Source organism: Schistocerca cancellata, chromosome 3 (assembly GCF_023864275.1).
Source record: "Schistocerca cancellata isolate TAMUIC-IGC-003103 chromosome 3, iqSchCanc2.1, whole genome shotgun sequence".
NCBI lineage: Eukaryota > Metazoa > Arthropoda > Insecta > Orthoptera > Acrididae > Schistocerca > Schistocerca cancellata.
The window spans coordinates 87629289-87650788 of record NC_064628.1 but is presented as its reverse complement, the minus strand read 5'-3'; the positions used below and the strand labels follow the sequence as shown (position 1 = coordinate 87650788).

The 21500-nt window shown below is 44.4% G+C and overlaps 1 protein-coding gene across 1 annotated transcript in view; it reads right to left on the bottom strand.

Moving 5' to 3' along the window:
• LOC126176130 (facilitated trehalose transporter Tret1-like) overlaps nt 1-21500 on the bottom strand; it is a 107880-nt gene that overhangs the window by 45635 nt on the left and 40745 nt on the right. Inside the window, exon 3 of the mRNA XM_049923268.1 lies at nt 17797-18066. Within this exon, the coding sequence (XP_049779225.1) occupies nt 17797-18066 (270 nt within the window). The remainder of the gene's footprint in view (nt 1-17796; nt 18067-21500) is intronic.

The following is a 21500-nucleotide window of genomic DNA, read 5'->3' as shown; positions in this document are numbered from 1 at the left end:
CATCGGGGAGAGGCTACAACCCTGTCTCACTCCCTTCCCAACCACCGCTTCCTTTTCATGCCCCTCGACACTTGTAACTGCCATCTGGTTTCTGTACAAATTGTAAATAGCCTTTCGCTCCCTGTATTTTACCCCTGCCATCTTTAGAATTTGAAACAGAGTATTCCAGTCAACATTGTCAAAAGATTTCTCTTAAGTCTACAAATGCTGGAACCATAGGTTTGCCTTTCCTTAATCTAGCTTCTAAGATAAGTCGTAGGTTCGTAAGGCCTACTTTTCCGTATAACAATGTGAGAATTGTAGCATACAGACGAACGTGCTTAAAATAAAAGAAAAACCCAAAATGACAAACACAGTATTACCAGCGGCATTAGCACATTGTCATCAAAGTTCAATTAGCTTTGGACAGTCAGGCTGTTTAATTAGTAATGGAACTCACGTCCACCGGTCTTATTCGATTTTGGATTTTCGTGACCGTACCCCCTGATCATTACGACCAATGTTAAAGTCATTATTATTAGTATGTACTATAACTAACTGGTAAAATATTAAATAACAACAGTACAAGTTTCATAAACTTCTTGGAATTTATTATTATTTAGCAGTCACTATGATTTCTAGTTCTTACATAAAAGGTATCGAAACTATAATTGTACTTTTCATTCACGTTAACTCCATTATTATCGATCACTCTTCCAGTTACATAAAAGAATCCAACATAAAGAGACATTCTGTGTAAACCATTCTCTACATTGTTTTATCTATCTCCTGTTAACTAACTGTATTACATTCGTTGTAATATCTTTAATGAGACCACATACCTCACAACTCATCAACGTCCACCTGACTCGACAGACTTCACACTGTCAACTCAAACAATGCTTATTACTTTCACTATTCGTGCTGCAGATCAAAGAGAACCAGTGCTGGAGAAAGGGTAAGCGTCCTGAATAAGGTCAGTAGTATGCTTCAGTGTGCTTACAAAGTACTGTAGGAGTCAACAAGTGAATGTGACGAAGTGACAACGGGGGAGGGGGGCGTGGGAAGGGTGTTGCGTTTTGGTTGATTTGGTTGAAAGCAATTCATGTTTATTACGAATCAAACTGTCGCATCCTTGGAGATGATATTTGTCAAACAATACTGAACGTCCTATTACTTCATCTACGTTCTGTCTTGTCATAAACCTTCTCCCTTCCTCCATCCTATTTTTTTCAGACCAAGGAAAAGTGATAGTTGGAGACAAGATCTTTGAGTGTATGTAACAAATATACAACTTTTGTATAAACCTTTGAGCAGTGGTTGAGCCCGGACAAACAGGCAGGACCGGCACCATCGTACGAACTACACAAAGTCCGCTTAAAATCCTTAATTTCTTCCTTCAGGAAAGAAACCCTGGAACTTTCAACAACACGATTTTTCTGTCCCTGTACGTTGTTGTGCTATAAACGGTTATCCTTGAGACACGTGTGATTCTGCTATATACTGGTCAAAAGTCCGTCCTCGGGTCTTCGTTAACTGAGTAGACTTCAGTACTACACTCCTGGAAATGGAACAAAGAACACATTGACACCGGTGTGTCAGACCCACCATACTTGCTCCGGACACTGCGAGAGGGCTGTACAAGCAATGATCACACGCACGGCACAGCGGACACACCAGGAACCGCGGTGTTGGCCGTCGAATGGCGCTAGCTGCGCAGCATTTGTGCACCGCCGCCGTCAGTGTCAGCCAGTTTGCCGTGGCATACGGAGCTCCATCGCAGTCTTTAACACTGGTAGCATGCCGCGACAGCGTGGACGTAAACCGTCTGTGCAGTTGACGGACTTTGAGCGAGGGCGTATAGTGGGCATGCGGGAGGCCGGGTGGACGTACCGCCGAATTGCTCAACACGTGGGGCGTGAGGTCTCCACAGTACATCGATGTTGTCGCCAGTGGTCGGCGGAAGGTGCACGTGCTCGTCGACCTGGGACCGGACCGCAGCGACGCACGGATGCACGCCAAGACCGTAGGATCCTACGCAGTGCCGTAGGGGACCGCACCGCCACTTCCCAGCAAATTAGGGACACTGTTGCTCCTGGGGTATCGGCGAGGACCATTCGCAACCGTCTCCATGAAGCTGGGCTACGGTCCCGCACACCGTTAGGCCGTCTTCCGCTCACGCCCCAACATCGTGCAGCCCGCCTCCAGTGGTGTCGCGACAGGCGTGAATGGAGGGACGAATGGAGACGTGTCGTCTTCAGCGATGAGAGTCGCTTCTGCCTTGGTGCCAATGATGGTCGTATGCGTGTTTGGCGCCGTGCAGGTGAGCGCCACAATCAGGACTGCATACGACCGAGGCACACAGGGCCAACGCCCGGCATCATGGTGTGGGGAGCGATCTCCTACACTGGCCGTACACCACTGGTGATCGTCGAGGGGACACTGAATAGTGCACGGTACATCCAAACCGTCATCGAACCCATCGTTCTACCATTCCTAGACCGGCAAGGAAACTTGCTGTTCCAACAGGACAATGCACGTCCGCATGTATCTCGTGCCACCCAACGTGCTCAAGAAGGTGTAAGTCAACTACCCTGGCCAGCAAGATCTCCGGATCTGTCCCCCATTGAGCATGTTTGGGACTGGATGAAGCGTCGTCTCACGCGGTCTGCACGTCCAGCACGAACGCTGGTCCAACTGAGGCGCCAGGTGGAAATGGCATGGCAAGCCGTTCCACAGGACTACATCCAGCATCTCTACGATCGTCTCCATGGGAGAATAGCAGCCTGCATTGCTGCGAAAGGTGGATATACACTGTACTAGTGCCGACATAGTGCATGCTTTGTTGCCTGTGTCTATGTGCCTGTGGTTCTGTCAGTGTGATCATGTGATGTATCTGACCCCAGGAATGTGTCAATAAAGTTTCCCCTTCCTGGGACAATGAATTCACGGTGTTCTTATTTCAATTTCCAGGAGTGTATTTTGCGCATAGTACAGGATGTCCCAAAAAGAATGACCCTATTTTAACTTGTAATAATATTGAAACAAATTTAACTAGGTAACTGAAACAGCGCTAGATGCAATCGGCACGGTCTAGAGTTTCAGAAAAAAATCCGCTAGATGTCGCTATGAGCACTGACCTGGAGTGTGCAGTCAGTCTCGCGCAATATGGTGTCCGCGCAACAGAAGGCGTATTGTGTTATTGAATTGAAACGTACTCAGTCAGTGATAGCAGTTCATATTCGTTTTCTTGCTAAACCACCATCCCCAAAGAACATTAGACGGTGGTATAAACAGCTTGAAGAAACAGGGTTCCTCTGTAAAGGCAAATGTCCTGCCCGGCCACGCGTTCCTGAACAAACAGTGAAACAAATCCGACGAGCATTTGAACGGAGCCCCCCAAGTCTAATTAAGCGTCGTGCTAGCCGAGAATTTACATTACCGCGCATGACAGTGTGGCGTGTGTTACGGCGTCGTTTGGCCCTCAAACCTTACCGATTACAACTGGTTTAAACTCTTCGAGATACTGACAAAGTGAAGCGAGTGGACTTTAGCAATGCTGTTATACAGGTCATGGAAGATGACACTTTTATGTCACGGTTGATATTCAGTGATGAGGCAACTTTTGCACATTAGCGGTAAGGTTCACCGTCATTATGTGCGTGTATAGGGGCTATAATATCCTCATGAAACAATTGAACACAAACGTGATTCACCAAAAGTGAATGTTTTTTGTGCTGTTTCGCAAAGCAAGGTTTATGGACCGTACTTTTTTGAGGAAGAAACTACAGGGTTATTACAAATGATTGAAGCGATTTCATAAATTCACTGTAGCTCCATTCATTGACATATGGTCACGACACACTACAGATACGTAGAAAAACTTATAAAGTTTTTTTCGGCTGAAGCCGCACTTCAGGTTTCTGCCGTCAGAGCGCTCGAGAGCGCAGTGAGACAAAATGGCGACAGGAGTCGAGAAAGCGTATGTCGTGCTTGAAATGCACTCACATCAGTCAGTCATAACAGTGCAACCACACTTCAGGACGAAGTTCTTCTGCGAAAAAAACGTTACAGGACACGTGTATCTGGACATGCCGGAAAATTGGCTCATGCCACAACTGGAGACCGAGAGCGCCGACTTCATCTTTCAACAGGATGGTGCTCCACCGCACTTCCACCATGATGTTCGGCATTTCTTAAACAGGAGATTGGAAAACCGATGGATCGGTCGTGGTGGAGATCATGATCAGCAATTCATGTCATGGCCTCCATGCTCTCCCGACTTAACCCCATGCGATTTCTTTCTGTGGGGTTATGTGAAAGATTCAGTGTTTAAACCTCCTCTACCAAGAAACGTGCCAGAACTGCGAGCTCGCATCAACGATGCTTTCGAACTCATTGATGGGGACATGCTGCGCCGAGTGTGGGAGGAACTTGATTATCGGCTTGATGTCTGCCGAATCACTAAACGGGCACATATCGAACATTTGTGAATGCCTAAAAAAACTTTTTGAGTTTTTGTATGTGTGTGCAAAGCGTTGTGAAAATATCTCAAATAATAAAGTTATTGTAGAGCTGTGAAATCGCTTCAATCATTTGTAATAACCCTGTATAACAGGACAATCATATCTTGCAGTGCTACGGAACTGGATATTCCCAAAACGTGGCTCTGACAATTTCACCTATCAGCAAGATGGAGCACCACCGCACTGGCACAACAACGTGTGCAGTTTCCCCAATACCAACGCGCTTCAACGTTGCATAGGGCGTACAGGACCGCTTTACACTCTTGGCCTCCTAGGTCCCCTGACTTAACACCATGCGATTTCTTCCTGTGGGGACATGTTAAACAATGTGTTTATGTTCCTCCCTTACCTCGTGACACTGATGAACTAAAAACCAGAATATCAGCTGCTGTAGCTTCAGTGACAGAAGACACTTTACGCTCAGTTTTGGATGAATCCGGCTATCGGCTAGATGTCGTCCGTGCAGCAATAGAGGACATTTTGAACATTTCTGGTGGATTTTTATAAACTTCTGTCTTTTCTGAGTAATTTAGTATGCAATTCGTTGGTGTTAACCCCTTCTTCGTAATACATAATTCTATGTAAAATCGGGTCATTCTTTTTGAGACACCCTGTATGTTGCTACGTTTAAGGTTCATAAGGCCTGCGCTTCCATCTCGTGCTCCCGTTTAACCTAAGTCCTCACACCTTCGCAGGCATGGATTTTTTTTCGCAATCAAAAAAAAAAAAATTCCTTCCAAAAAGGAGGGTCTATAAAACTGGGTCCATATTTACGACTTTTAATATTAATTGTTTCTTTGTTTCTCTCTGGAGAACATCATACCACTGACTGCCTAAAGCAGCTTCGCACACTATCGTAAACACCTATAGTTAACTGTTTTGCTAAAAGATATATGTGTGTGCCTTTAATTTCCATTAGACGAGACCAGAAGAAAAAAAACAGGCACGGCTCTGGAATATGAGGTCCGCTTATACACTCCTGGAATTGGAAAAAAGAACACATTGACACCGGTGTGTCAGACCCACCATACTTGCTCCGGACACTGCGAGAGGGCTATACAAGCAATGATCACACGCACGGCACAGCGGACACACCAGGAACCGCGGTGTTGGCCGTCGAATGGCGCTAGCTGCGCAGCATTTGTGCACCGCCGCCGTCAGTGTCAGCCAGTTTGCCGTGGCATACGGAGCTCCATCGCAGTCTTTAACACTGGTAGCATGCCGCGACAGCGTGGACGTGAACCGTATGTGCAGTTGACGGACTTTGAGCGAGGGCGTATAGTGGGCATGCGGGAGGCCGGGTGGACGTACCGCCGAATTGCTCAACACGTGGGGCGTGAGGTCTCCACAGTACATCGATGTTGTCGCCAGTGGTAGGCGGAAGGTGCACGTGCCCGTCGACCTGGGACCGGACCGCAGCGACGCACGGATGCACGCCAAGACCGTAGGATCCTGCGCAGTGCCGTAGGGGACCGCACCGCCACTTCCCAGCAAATTAGGGACACTGTTGCTCCTGGGGTATCGGCGAGGACCATTCGCAGCCGTCTCCATGAAGCTGGGCTACGGTCCCGCACACCGTTAGGCCGTCTTCCGCTCACGCCCCAACATCGTGCAGCCCGCCTCCAGTGGTGTCGCGACAGGTGTGAATGGAGGGACGAATGGAGACGTGTCGTCTTCAGCGATGAGAGTCGCTTCTGCCTTGGTGCCAGTGATGGTCGTATGCGTGTTTGGCGCCGTGCAGGTGAGCGCCACAATCAGGACTGCATACGACCGATGCACACAGGGCCAACACCCAGCATCATGGTGTGGGGAGCGATCTCCTACACTGGCCGTACACCACTGGTGATCGTCGAGGGGACACTGAATAGTGCACGGTACATCCAAACCGTCATCGAACCCCTCGTTCTACCATTCCTAGACCGGCAAGGGAACTTGCTGTTCCAACAGGACAATGCACGTCCGCATGTATCTTGTGCCACCTAAAGTGCTCTAGAAGGTGTAAGTCAACTACCCTGGCCAGCAAGATCTCCGGATCTGTCCCCCATTGAGCATGTTTGGGACTGGATGAAGCGTCGTCTCACGCGGTCTGCACGTCCAGCACGAACGCTGGTCCAACTGAGGCGCTAGGTGGAAATGGCATGGCAAGCCGTTCCACAGGACTACATCCAGCATCTCTACGATCGTCTCCATGGGAGAATAGCAGCCTGCATTGCTGCGAAAGGTGGATATACACTGTACTAGTGCCGACATTGTGCATGCTATGTTGCCTGTGTCTATGTGCCTGTGGTTCTGTCAGTGTGATCATGTGATGTATCTGACCCCAGGAATGTGTCAATAAAGTTTCCCCTTCCTGGGACAATGAAATCACGGTGTTCTTATTTCAATTTCCAGGAGTGTATGTTGTTCTGTTCCTGTTTCCCTGCAGCCGTCTTTTTATGCTCTTACTGCAATCCGAAATATCGATGGAATTTTAGGTGCTGCTGTGGTGAAATGATATTTTTCGGGATAAATCTTGTTAGCAGCCCGTTAGAATGGTCTGTAGGAAGCTTCGCAAGGATAAACGAAGTCAATGATAGCGCCTCTTTCGTTCAGTCTACAAATTAGTTTCCAATCGTCCCAGATCCAGCGCTTCTTACGGGAAATATATGAACTAAATTAGATTTGGCGGGCTATTATTTTGTAAAAATGCTCTTTTTCTTGCTGTGAGTCGTTGTTACGCGGTGTACGTCGCACGGTGTTTCTCAAAATCGGTAGCGACGTCCGTGTGACGGTTGCAAATGGTTCAAATGGCTCTGAGCTCTATGGGACGTAACATCTGAGGCCATCAGGCGCAGTTCCGGGCTGAAGCGCCTAGAACCGCTCGGCCACAGCGGCCGACTTGTGACGGTTACGTTGTGACCTAAGAGCACCCTTAAGCTGCTACGAATGGAACGTGCAACAATGACTTTCACAATCAACATTGTTCCACATATTCGTCACTCCTTTGGGAATACATCACAATTTGCGATGTGGTGATTAGATTGGGACCTGGAAGCACAGCTTAAATTTATTTGCACAGTCCGTTCTGTATCATGCGTATGTCTTTCAATCGCTTCCGGGAGCCTGCTAAGGTTTTCGTACTTTTCTTATATAGATACAGTTTTACCTATTATTTCTTTAGCTTCTAAAAAAATTTGTCGCTCGTTCATCAAAAAATGGTTCAAATGGCTCTGAGCACTATGGAACTTAACTTCTGAGGTAATCAGTCCCCTAGAACTTAGAACGTAAACCTAACTAACATAAGGACATCACACACATCCATGCCCGAGGCAGGATTCGAACCTGCGACCGTAGCGGCAACGCGGTTCCAGACCGTAGCGCCTAGAACCGCATGGACACTCCGGCCGGCGCTCGTTCTTCACACAGAAATTCAAATACACGTAACACATTATTCACATCGTTTTCGTTAAATCATAACATAGTACTATGTACCAAAGAGTCTGCATACAAACAAAGTAGTTCCATTTTTGTGGATTACATTTATTTTTACGTTAGAATGTCACTTAAAGCTGCTGTCAGTAACAGCAATGATTGTTTAAAATAACAATTATGATTTGCCATCTATTTTAATACTACTATGTTTCAACAATATTTTAGTTTTCTCCTCTGTGGTTATAAATGTGAATTTTACGAAACGGTGTGAATGGTGTATTGCGTGTATTGAATTTCAGTATACACAAGGCCTGTAGGTGGGTATACAATAGATAATGATTCATAAGATCGGCATCTAAAATTCCAAGATTTACTTTTTTCTGTTTCCCGATTGCGATAAGAGACACATAGAGAAAAAGAGAAACAGAACCCTCCACACACAGACATCATATCCAGTGCTAATGCAAACTCTTGCTAATGGGAATAAAACCTTCTGATGCGCACGGAAAAACGTAACTAATGCTGTACTTCATGTAAAGGATAGTTGCTACCTTTTGCTGGTTGACTACGTATCATACGTACCGTAAACATCTGTCAGGTTAGTACTTACAGCCCCTTACTGGTACAGTGCATGAGATTTTCAGCTGAATTTCACCTCATAGTAGATAGTGAGAAACGAATTTTCAACGAGTTTAAGGAAGATCGTACTTAAAACTAATAGTAAGGCGGACCAACAAAACTATGGTTGGAAGCAAAGCAAAGATTTCGGCATCTGACTACAAAACTGAAAAATATAAATAATAAAAGTTAATAAATTGTAATATTAGGGATCTTAATTAAGGAAGGCAAAAAATGCAATCATAAAAGAATTACAACAACAAAAAATGCTTAAAAAGAAGAGAACTATTAGCGAACAAATATTTTAGTATAGACAAACAGACAGTTTGTCAAACGCTCATTTCGAGTGTGCCTCTGTTTGCGTACATGTGCTGGATTGTAGCTTAGGAGAAGAATAACGAGGACCATTCATACAGAAAGAAAATCCAGTGGACATATTTTATAACAAATCGGCGAGCAAATAAACCTCGTAGCAAATACTCTAAAGGGAAAAAGAATTTTCTGGGGCAGTTATATAGTCATAGTAAATTTTAAAAATATATTGGAGGAGGGAAAAATAGGATTAGATAAAGTTTTTTTTTATTTGGGGAACAGTTTTACTGTAACCTCTAAAATAAAGAGAAAGGAAAAAGTAATGACTTTTTAATACACTGCTGGGTAATAAATGCGTAAACCTGAAGTTGACGAGAGGTCTATCACGTGTAACTGCATTGAAATCCTAGGTCCCAACTGACTTAACTTTTGCCATGCTTTGCGGCAACTGCACTTCGAAACTACAAATAAGCTAACAAGCAGAAGCGAGATACCGAAGTTTATTCTATCCTGCCATTGTATCACTTGTAGGTTTCTGTTCAAAGAGTATTGCTAGGAGTCTGGAAAGTTTCGAATGATACCTGTGCAGTCCACTGCAGCGCTAATATCTAAACTGACAGCAAACTGCGCACGAAATAAGTCGCTTTTACTGTTGTTATGAAATAAAACCAGTTCAATCAGATGCATTTGGATGCTTCACGTTTTAGCGTCAAGAGATTCGAAAGAGAAGCAAGCACGCCGAAAGCATTTGAATGTACAGTGGCGTAATTTTGTGCGGTAGAAAAGGAATCGAAGTGCCTCCAATGATATTTGGCCTTCTACTGACCATCGGAATATATCTCGAGGTCATCCGCTTGCGCAACCGAAACGTAAATAAAAACAGCCAACGCCCTCCAGACTAATGTATTCAGCGATAAAGGCGACGTCGTGTATGAAGAAACATATGAAACAAACGCAAATAGCGGCGTACATAATACGTTATACACAGACATTACCAGTTGCGCTCATTAACTTTTGGGTAATTATAGACGCTACGTGCGGCGATTTCTCGATAAATAGAGGGAACGTAGCCCACGTCACGTTATGAAACTGCTCATGCCTCTATTTGCATTGTTCAAAAAAATGTTCAAATGTGTGTGAAATCTTATGGGACTTAACTGCTAAGGTCATCAGTCCCTAAGTTTACACACTACTTAACCTAAATTATCCTAAGGACAAACACACATACCCATGCCCTAGGGAGGACTCAGACCTCCACCGGAATCAGCTGCAGAGTCCATGATTGCAGCGCCGCAGACCGCTCGGCTAATCCCGCGCGGCTCTATTTGTATTAATGTACTTTACTATAGATTCATTCCTTCACCGTGGCTTGGGAACAGGAAGTCAATGCAATATTATTCGTGATTTGGAATCTATCGTCTCACTTTCCGCAACCAATAGGCTGACAGCTATGTTGGCCAGTATCAACACCTCGAAGGCTTGGACTGGATGCATTCACAGAATACTTGCAAGCCGGCCGTTGTGGCCGAGCGGTTCTAGGCACTTCAGTCCGGAACCACGCTGCTGCTACGGTCGCAGGTTCGAATCCTGCCTCCGGCATGGATGTGTGATGTCCTTAGTTAGTTAGGTTTAAGTATTTCTAAGTCTAGGGGACTGATGACCTCAGATGTTAAGTCCTACAGTGCTCAGAGCCATTTGAACCAATACTTGCAATGCTTCTAGCGGTGTATTTTCCAGATGATGCACCTAATCTTACGAAAACTACTGGACCAGCAAGCTTGCCGAGAATTAACTATTAGACTGCACTGCAGAAATAGAGCCCTAACATGAATGGTCTGTATGCTAAACCGATGAAGTGGCCACCTAGTCCTAGTTGGAAGCTGCCTATCTAACAGCTACCAGGGGCAACAAAACTTTTTTTTATTTTCAGTATTTCACATCCAACGACGCAACATCAAAAAATAAGTAATGTAGAGTAATGAAATTTCGGGAATACATTTGTCTAGGTATCATACGAGGGTCACTCCAAAAGAAATGCACACTGTTTTTGTAAAAATACAGTTTTCATTCTGCATGTGTGAAAGTTTTACAGTGTGTAGATACATCCTTCCCACTTGTTTTCAAACTTAGTTCAACCTGTTCCCGTGAGTGGCGCCGTCACAGCATGTCTTCAAGATGGCTGCTACACTTGACGTCCGTCAGAAGCAACGTGGTGTCACAATTCCTGTGCAGTGAAAACGAGACAGTTGGAAACATCGACAAGAGATTCAAAAAGGTGTTGGAGATGCTGCTGTCGATCGCAGTACAGTTAGTCGGTGGGCAAGCAGGTTACGTGATGAAAGCGGGCACGGCAATATTGAGGATTGTCCTCGCAGCGGCAGGCCTCGTACTGCACACACTCCAGACAATGTGCAGGGAGTTAACGAATTGGTGACTGCTGACAGACGAATCACAGTGAACGAAATGTCACGCTACGTTGGGACAGGGGAAGGAAGTGTTTGCAGAATACTGAAAGTGTTGGCGTTAAAAAAGGTGTGTGCCAGGTGGGTTCCCAGGATGTCGACAGTGGCTCACAAAGAAACAAGGAAAATGGTATGCAGCGAACTTTTGGAACAGTACAAGAATGGTGGAGATGAATTTCTTGGAAGAATTGTGACAGGTGACGAAACATGGCTCCATCGTTTTTCACCAGAGACGAAGAGGCAATTAATGGAGTAGCATCATGCAAATTCACCCAAGAAAAAAAATTGAAAACCACATCTTGTGCTGGAAAAGTTATGGCTACGGTGTTTTTCGATTCCGAAGAACTCTTGCTTGTGTACGTCAAGCCAAGTGGAACCACCATAAATTATGATGGATATGTGACGACACTGAAGAAACTTCAAGCTCGACTGAGTCGTGTTCGACCACAGCGGCAAAAGCAGGACGGCCACATGTCAGTCGAAAAACCATGGAAGCGATCAAAAAACTCGGATGGACAACACTGAAACACCCGCCTTACAGTCCTGACCTGGCTCCATGTGACTATCATCTCTTTGGGAAACTGAAAGACTCTCTTCGTGGAACAAGGTTTGAAGATGATGACTCTCTTGTGCACGCTGCCAAATAGTGGCTCCAACAGGTTGGTCCAGAATTTTACCATCCGGGTATACAGGCGCTGGTTCCAAGATGGCATAAGGCAGTTGAGAGGGTTGGAAATTATGTGGAGAAATGAGAATATTGTTCCTATAGGCTGTATCTACACACTGTAAAGCTTTCAAACATGTAGAATAAAAGATGGATTTAAAAAAATAGTGTGCATTTCTTTTGGAATGACCCTGGTATTTAAGTGATTAACATTGAAAGACCACAGGTTAACATAAGCGCGAGACAAGGCATTGTGAAAGTGAACTGTTGTATTAATAACCGATGTAACTGCCTGAATGTTGAATGCAAGAATGCAAACGCTCATGCAATGTGTTGTACAGGTGCTGCATGCCACTTTGTGGGATGCAGTTCCATGCCTGCAACCACGTTGGGTTCCAACAGCGTTATGTGGGCGAGCGTTATCCAGCTGGAAAACACCGCCTGGAATGCTGCTCATGAATGGCAGCACAGCAGGTCGAATTACTAGACTGACGTACAAATTTGCAGTCAAGGTGCATGGGTTAACCACCAGAGTGCCCCTGCTGTCATGCGAAATCGCATCGCAGACCATAACTCCAAGTGTTCGTTCAGTGCGTTATGTGACACAACTCTTTCATGGCGTCGCGACTTTTTTCAGTCAGTGTTATTAGTTACCGAATTAGAAATGCTGTCATAATTTACTAGTTAAGAAGCATAATCAGACGTTAACGGTTAAAAACAATAAGTATTGAAGTTAGAGTCTTTGTATTATCATGTCTTGAAGCACCGTGATTCAAGTAGTGCAAATTACCCAGACTGTACTCATCCAACATTTGAAAATGACTGTACCTAGCTATTTCCAACAAACTTCATACTTCCTCCGACAGAAGCAGTACAGTCACATTGCAATGATATTCTGTGTGCGTCTGGAATATAAGGTAAGTTTGATTGATGCTGTCTGAGATAATGATGACATTTGGAAGAGATGTATGGAGAAGGGGACATCATTTCCCTGCAACACTAATGCCACATAATAGGATACACAACGAAAAAAGTTCACCCGGGGTAATTTGCAACAGTACGAACACCGTCTCAAGGAAACGACGCTAACATGTAGAATGCTTTGCTTGTACATTGTTAGTGGCATTCTCGTTTCATGTAGATGGAGGAAAAAACTCAGAAACAGCGGCAGTTATTATCAGTACAATAGTGGGTAACCTGAAAAATCTCGGTACCCAACCAGCTATGGTTTCTTGAGATCGTATAATTAAATAGCTTGTAAAGATCTGATAAGAGCACAGCAAACTTATTTTAAGATCATGCATTAACTGCAGAATCCTTATGTTTTGAGTGTGAGTATACAACTGTCTGATATAAAGTACACTGGTGTCCAAACTCAAAGCAACAAACCAAAATTTTGCAAGGTTGCATTTATTTTGCCACACAACAGTATAATCAAGTGATAGTGAAGTAGAAACACCTTAACAGGATTTTTCGACCTTGAAAAAGAGTTAAACAATGTGTAATAATATATCTGCAGGCGTTCGTGGCCGTTGTCATTGAAATTAAAATCTTCTGACTTGTTAGGCCGCGTCATATTTCTTCTAAACGATCGACGTTTCGAACCCACTGCTGGGATCTTGTGGTGTCCACTGTAGTTGAGCACTCTATGGTGGACACCACGAGATCTTGAAGAAGATCCCAGCAGAGCGGTCGTAACGTCGATCGTTTAACAAAAATATGACGCGGCCTAATAACCCAGAAGATTTTAACTTCAATGCTTAACACTGTAAGACGTTCGAAATTGTCAAAAATTAGGTGGAAGATACAGAGAATGACGGGTAATAAACAATATTTATAAGAGCCAAGAAGGAACAATAACAATGTAAGACAAAGAATGAAGAGTTCGCATTAAGAAGGGCGAAGCCGGGGATGCAACCTTAGTCACGTACTGTACAACCTGTTCATCGAAGAAGCAATGACGAAAATAAAAGGTATGTACAGGAGTCGAATTAAAATGCGAAGTGAAGGAATGTTAATGATAAGATTCGCTGATGACATTGCTATCTGCAGTGCAGCAAGAGAGAATTACAGGAGATACTGAAGGAAATGAACGGTCTGCTGAGCAAAGAATATGGACTGCGAGTAAATTGGAGAAAGACGAACGGGTGAGACATAGTAGAAATGAGATTAGCGACAAAATTATCGCCAAAACTGGGGACCGCGAAGTAGACGAAGTCAAGGAGTTCTGCTGCCTTCGAAACAAAATATCGTATGATGGAAGAAGGAAAAGTAGAACGTAAGAAACAGAGTATCACAAGTGAAAAGGGCATTCCCAGCCAAAAGAAGTCTGCTAGTATCAAACATTAGCCTTAATTTGATGAAGAAATTTACGTCTGTAGAACAGCGTTGAATGAAAGGGAATCATGGACTGTGTTGAATCTGAGAGGAGATGAATCAAAGCATTTGTGATGCGGTGCTATGGAAGAATGTAGAAAACTAGATGAACTGATGAGATAAGGAATGAGGAAGTTTCCTGCAGAATCAGTGAGTACAGAAATTGTGGGACACACTGACAGGAAGAAGGGACAGCGTGCAGGACATGCGTTAAAGTCATCGGCGAATAGCTTCCGTGGTAGAGTCCACGCAACATACGGTAGCTGATGCGCACTGACCAGTTTTCTTCTAAAGCGCCAGGAGAGTTCATTCGTTTGTTTGGCCATCTTTCGGCCAGTCGGCGGTGACAGAATCGAGGTGCACACCAAGCAATCGTCCTCAAAAGGTTTTACAGAAACTATTCGGTAAAAAATTACATTTTTGCTTTACTTGTAACTTTATATGTGCAGTTCGTGATGGTGTGCCCATCACTTCCTTAACGGTCATTGTTATTGTGATATTTACGTGGAAGTAGGACACAGCGCGAAGTTCGAAATAATTTGCAAGGGAAACAGAGGTCACTATGCTTTTGCGTTTGCTGCATACTACATAACATGTTGCTACATATGAAATTTAGCTGACGTACGGTACTGAATTTTCCTTTAGACTTGGGTGGAGGATTCTCTCTGTCACAGATCTCGAGAAAGTTGATCTGACGTAGGGCCATCATTTGCGATCGCGCCGCTCCAGCGACAAGGCCAGAGTGAAATATTCGCAACATTTCTCATATTTCATAAACGATTTGAGATATCAAAATGAGATTTTGGCAGATGATAGCATGCAAGAAGGAGAGTGAAACTTCCTGACATATTAAACCTGTGTGCCGAACCGAGACTCGAACTTGGGACCTTTGCCTTTCGCAGGCAAGTGCTCTACCATCTGAGGAGCTACCCAAGCACGACTCACGCCCCGTCCTCACAGCTTTACTTCTGCCAGTACCTCGTCTCCTACCTTACAAACTTTACAGAAGCTCTCCTGCGAATCTTGCAGAACTAGCAGTCCTAAAAACATCCCCCGGGCTGTGGTTATGCCATGTCTCCGCAATATCCTTTCTTCCAGCAGTGCTAGTTCTGCAAGGTTCGCAGGAGAGCTTCTGTGAAGTTTGGAAAGTAGGAGACGAGGTATTGGCAGAAGTAAAGCTGTGAGGAGGGGGTGTGAGTCGTGCTTGGGTAGCTCAGTTGGTACAGCATTTGCCCGCGAAAGGCAAAGGCCTCGAGTTCGAGTCTCGGACTGGTAAACAGGTTTAAAAGTAAACCACTGTTTCAGCATTCTCTCGCAGTTGCTTCTGCAAATCATATTAGCGAGGCCAGACTGTGTAAACTCTGCTGTTTTGTGAAAAGGAGCAAAGTTTTACATGGCAGCTAGATAAATTTGTAGGTTTTACTCAAAATTCGTCATTCGCAATGCTCCTCTGAATGTTACAAATGGTTAACAAGTCAGGGGAAATAAATTCCTGCGTTTTTGGGGAAATTCTTCTTAGATACCAACCAAAGCAGAGGTGACTGATCTTTTTGAAAGTCACCATGCAAGCGTGGGCATAGATGTGCCCCCCTTAATTTTTAGAAAAAAGATGTGAGTGTAGACTTCAGTTCAGAACGATGCTTCCCCTCCAGCTCCCGGCATTTTCTCTCCAGCGCCCGGCCGTAGCTCCCACTACTACCGCCCACCCCACGCGTGCCCTGCCGTCTGCGCAAATACCAGCCACGGTGTTCTGCGCGGGCTCTACTGAACAGCTGTAGAGACCAACAACTGTAGGAAAAGGCTGAGAATGGAGTTGTTGTTGTGGTCTTCAGTCCTGAAACTACTTTGATGCAGCTCTCCATGCTACTCTATCCTGTGCAAGCTTCTTCATCTCCCAGTACCTACTACAACCTACATCCTTCTGAATCTGCTTAGTGTATTCATCTCTTGGTCTCCCTCGACGATTTTTACCCTCCACGCTGCCCTCCAGTACTAAATTGGTGATCCCTTGATGCCTCAGAACATGTCCTACCAACCGATCCCTTCTTCTAGTCAAGTTGTGCCACAAACTCCTCCCCATATCTATTCAATACCTCCTCATTAGTTATGTGACCTACCCATCTAATATTCAGCATTCTTCTGTAGCACCACATTTCGAAAGCTTCTATTCTCACCTTGTCTAAACTAATTATCGTCCATGTTTCACTTCCATACATGGCTACACTCCATAAAATACTTTCAGAAACGACTTCCTGGCATTTAAATGTATTCTCGATGTTAACAAATTTCTCTTCTTCAGAAACGCTTTCCTTGCCATTGCCAGTCTACATTTTATATCCTTTCTACTTCGACCATCATCACTTATTTTGCTCCCCAAGTAGCAAAACTCCTTTACTACTTAAAGTGTCTGATTTCCTAATCTAATTCCCTCAGCATCACCCGACTTAATTCGACTACATCCCATTACCCTCGTTTTGCTTTTGTTGATGTTCATCTTATGTCCTCCTTTCATGACACTGTCCATTCCGTTCAACTGCTCTTCCAAGTCCTTTGCTGTCTCTGAGAGAATTACAATGTCATCGGCGAACCTCAAAGTTTTTATATCTTCCCCATGGATTTTAATACCTACTCGGAATTTTACTTTTGCTTCCTTTACTGCCTGCTCAATATACAGATTGAATAACATCGGGGAGAGGCTACAACCCTGTCTCACTCCCTTCCCAACCACTGCTTCCCTTTCATGTCCCTCGACTCTTATAACTGCCATCTGGTTTCTGTACAAATTGTAAACAGCCTTTCGCTCCCTGTATTTTACCCCTGCCGCCTTCAGAATTTGAAAGAGAGTATTCCAGTCAACATTGTCAAAAGCTTTCTCTAAGTCTACAAATGCTAGAAACGTAGGTTTGCCTTTGCTTAATCTTTCATGTAAGATTAGTCATAGGGTGAGTATTGCCTCACGTGTTCCAACATTTCTACGGAATCCAAACTGATCTTCCCCGAGGTCGGCTTGTACCAGTTTTTCCATTCGTCTGTAAAGAATTCGTGTTAGTATTTAGCAGCTGTGACTTATTAAACTGATAGTTCGGTAATTTTCATATCTGTCAACACCTGCTTTCTTTGGGATTGGAATTATTATATTCTTCTTGAAGTCTGAGGGTATTTCGCCTGTCTCATACATCTTGCTCACCAGATGGTAGAGTTTTGTCAGGACTGGCTCTCACAAGGCTGTCAGTAGTTCTAATGGAATGTTGTCTACTCCCAGGGCCTTGTGGAGTATATCCAACAAATAATTGATGATATCGAGAGTCACAGGAGTCGGCCACATCAAACCAGTCGGAGAACTGATGCGGTATAGAAAAAAGGTTTTGAAACAGCACATAATCAGTTACAGAGTGAAAGATGAGGTCTGGTGACGCCTGTTGACGTCTGCCTATAGGTTGTGAGTTACCTGCATGTCGCTGAACTCGGCGGAGATGTCCTCGTCGTCTCCGCGGACGGCCCGCAGCGCCCGCTCGGCGGCCTCGTCGTTGCCCTGGTAGAGGAAGAAGTAGGGCGACTCGGTTCGGGTGAAGAAGACGGCGGCGAAGACGGCGGGCACGGCGACGCATACGGCGGCCAGCGCGTGGTACGTCACGTAGGGACCCACCACGTAGATGAGCAGCATGCCCACCGATACCTCCAGCTGCAGCAGCGACCCCAGCGCGCCGCGCACCGACGCCTGCGCCGCGTGGCGGTGAGTAAGGGAACCACACACACACACGTGGAAGAGTAAAAATAACTAAACCACCGGCGACGACACGTGCGAGCGAACGAACGACGTACAGGGTGGTCCATTGATAGTGACCGGGCCAAATATCTCACGGTCCGCAGCTGGTGGTCGTGCGGTAGCGTTCTCGCTTCCCGCGCCCGGGTTCCCGGGTTCGATTCCCGGCTGCGTCAGGGATTTTCTCTGCCTCGTGATGACTGGGTGTTGTGTGATGTCCTTAGGTTAGTTAGGTTTAAGTAGTTCTAAGTTCTAGGGGACTGATGACCATAGATGTTAAGTCCCATAGTGCTCAGAGCCATTTGAACCATTTTTTGAAATATCTCACGAAATAAGCATCAAACTACAATAAACTAAACTCGTCTAGCGTGAAGGGGGAAACCAGATGGCGCTATGGTTGGCCCGCAAGATGGCGGTGCCATACGTCAAACAGATATCAACTCCGTTTTTTTTTTCAAATATGAACCCCCATTTTTTATTACACATTCGTGTAGTACGTAAAGAAATATGAATGTTTTAGTTGGACCACTTTTTTCGCTTTGTGATAGATGGTGCTGTAAGAGTCACAAAGGTATAAGTGCGTGGTATCACGTAACATTCCACCAGTGTGGACGGTATTTGCTTCGTGATACATTACCCCTGACAAAATGGACCGTTTACCAATTGCGGAAAAGGTCGGTATCGTGTTGATGTATGCCTATTGTGATCAAAATGCCCAACGGGCGTGTGCTATGTATGCTGCTAGGTATCCTGGTCGACATCATCCAAGTGTCCTGACCGTTCGCTGGATACGTTATTTAAGGAAACAGGAAGTGTTCAGCCACATGTGAATCGTCAACCACGACCTGCAACAAATGATGCCCAGGTGCTTTAGCTGCTGTCGCGGCTAATCTGCACATTAGTAGCAGACAAATTGTTCGAGAATCATGAATTTCAAAAACGTCGCTGTTGAGAATGCTACATCAACATCTATTGCACCCGTACCATATTTCTTTGCACAAGGGATTGCATGGCGACGACTTTAAACGTCGTGTAGAGTTCTGCCACTGGGCACAAGAGAAATTACGGGACGATGACAGATTTTTTGCACGCGTTCAACTTAGCGACGAAGCGTCATTCACCAACAGCGGTAACGTAAACCGGCATAATATGCACTACTGGGCAACGGAAAATCCACGATGGCTGCGACAAGTCGAACATCAGCGACCATGGGTTAATGTATGGTGCGACATTATGGGAGGAAGGATAATTGGCCCCCATTTTATCGGTGGCAATCTAAATGGTGCAATGTATGCTGATTTCCTACGTAATGTTCTACCGATGTTACTACAAGATTTTTCACTGCATGACAGAATGGCGATGTACTTCCAACATCATGGATGTCCGGCACATAGCTCGCGTGCAGTTGAAGCGGTATTTAATAGCTTATTTCATGGCAGGTGGATTGGTCGTCGAAGCACCATACCGTGGCCCGCACGTTAACCGGATCTGACGTCCCCGGATTTCTTTCTGTGGGGAAAGTTGAGGGATATTTGCTATCGTGATCCACCGACAACGCCTGACAACATGCATCAGCGCATTGTCAATCCATGTGCGAACATTACGGAAGGCGAACTACTCGCTGTTGAGAGGAATGTCGTTACACGTATTCCCAAACGCATTGAGGTTCATGGACATCATTTTGAGCATTTATTGCATTGATGTAGTATTTACAGGTAATCACGCTGTAACAGCATGCGTTCTCAAAGTTCACAAAGGTACATGTATCACATTGGAACAACCGAAATAAAATGTTCAAACGTACCTACGTTCTGTATTTTAATTTTAAAAACGTACCTGTTACCAACTGTTCGTCTAAAATTGAAAGCCATATGTTTGTGACTATTACAGCGCCATCTGTCACAAAGCGAAAAAAGTGGTCCAACTAAAACATTCATATTCTTTACGTACTACACGAATATGTAATAAAAATTGGGGGTTCCTGTTTAAAAAAACGCAGTTGATATCCGTTTGACCTACGGCAGCGCCATCTAGCGGGCCAACCATAGCGCCATCTGGTTTCCCCTTTCAAGGTAGACAACTTTCGTTCTTTGTAATGTTTTCGTTTGACGCTTATTTCGTGAGATATTTGGTCCGGTCACGATCAATGGACCACCCTGTATAGTCTACAGGGCGATTCAGATGTCCCTGCCGCTCTGTCATTTTATGCAACCCGCATAGTTACAGCTGGTCCTCCTAAACCACTGCGAGGTTTTCATACGAGTTGCAACAATAAAGTAATGAGACCGATTTTCTTAGCAAGATGTGGCAACCCTGCAGGCTTGCCTAGGCACACTATCTTTGACCTTGGTCCTGCTTCTAGTCCACGTGGGACATCATTGCAACCGATCAGTCATGAGTTGTGCTGTAATAAGTTAACATGCGTTTGCGTCTCTTAGATTAGATTAGATTAGATTAGATTAGATTTTCGTTCCATAGATCGGTGCTGCGGAGATCCTCGTGGACGTGGAACTTGTCATTTTTTTTTATTTTTTTGTTTTGTTTTTAAGCTGAAATAACGATACTAATACTATGAGTATATACAATACATCATTTGTTTCTATTAAAAAAATTCGTCAATGGAGTAGAAGGAGTTGGCCACTAGTAAGTCTTTCAGGCTCCTTTTAAACTGATCTTTATTTGTAACTAAATTTTTTATGTTTGCTGGCAAATTATTGAAGATAAGTGTTCCTGAGTAGTGGATCCCTCTTTGATCTAAAGTAAGTGCTTTTAAGTCCTTGAGCAGATCCTTTTTGTTCCTGGTACTGTGTGTATGAACTGAGCTGTTTGTTGGAAAAAGAGATATATTATTTAGGACAAATTCCATTAAGGAGTAAATATACTGAGAGGCAGTAGTTAGTATATCCAGTTCTTTGAATAGGTTTCTACAGGACGTCCGTGAATTTACTCCACAAATAATACGTATTACACGCTTTTGGACTCTGAAAACTTTTGTTTTACTTGAAGAGTTACCCAAAATATTATATCATATGACATTATGGAATGAAAGTAGGCAAAGTATGCAAGCTTTTTCATTTTTATGTCGCCTATGTCTGCTAACACTCGAATTGTTAAGGCGTTTCTACAGTTTTGTGGTGTGCTCCTCCCAACTGAATTTATTATCAAGTTGTAATCCCAGGAATTTAAGACTGTCAACCTCGTCTATCTGGTCTTCTTCATACTTTATGCATATGCTGGGTGGAAACCTCTTACAAGTCCTGAATTGCATATAGTGAGTCTTTTCGAAGTTTAATGTCAGTGAGTTGGCTTTAAACCATTTATTAATATCCATGAAAATATCATTAGCAGATCTTTCTAGAATTACACTCGACATTGAAAATATCACTAGA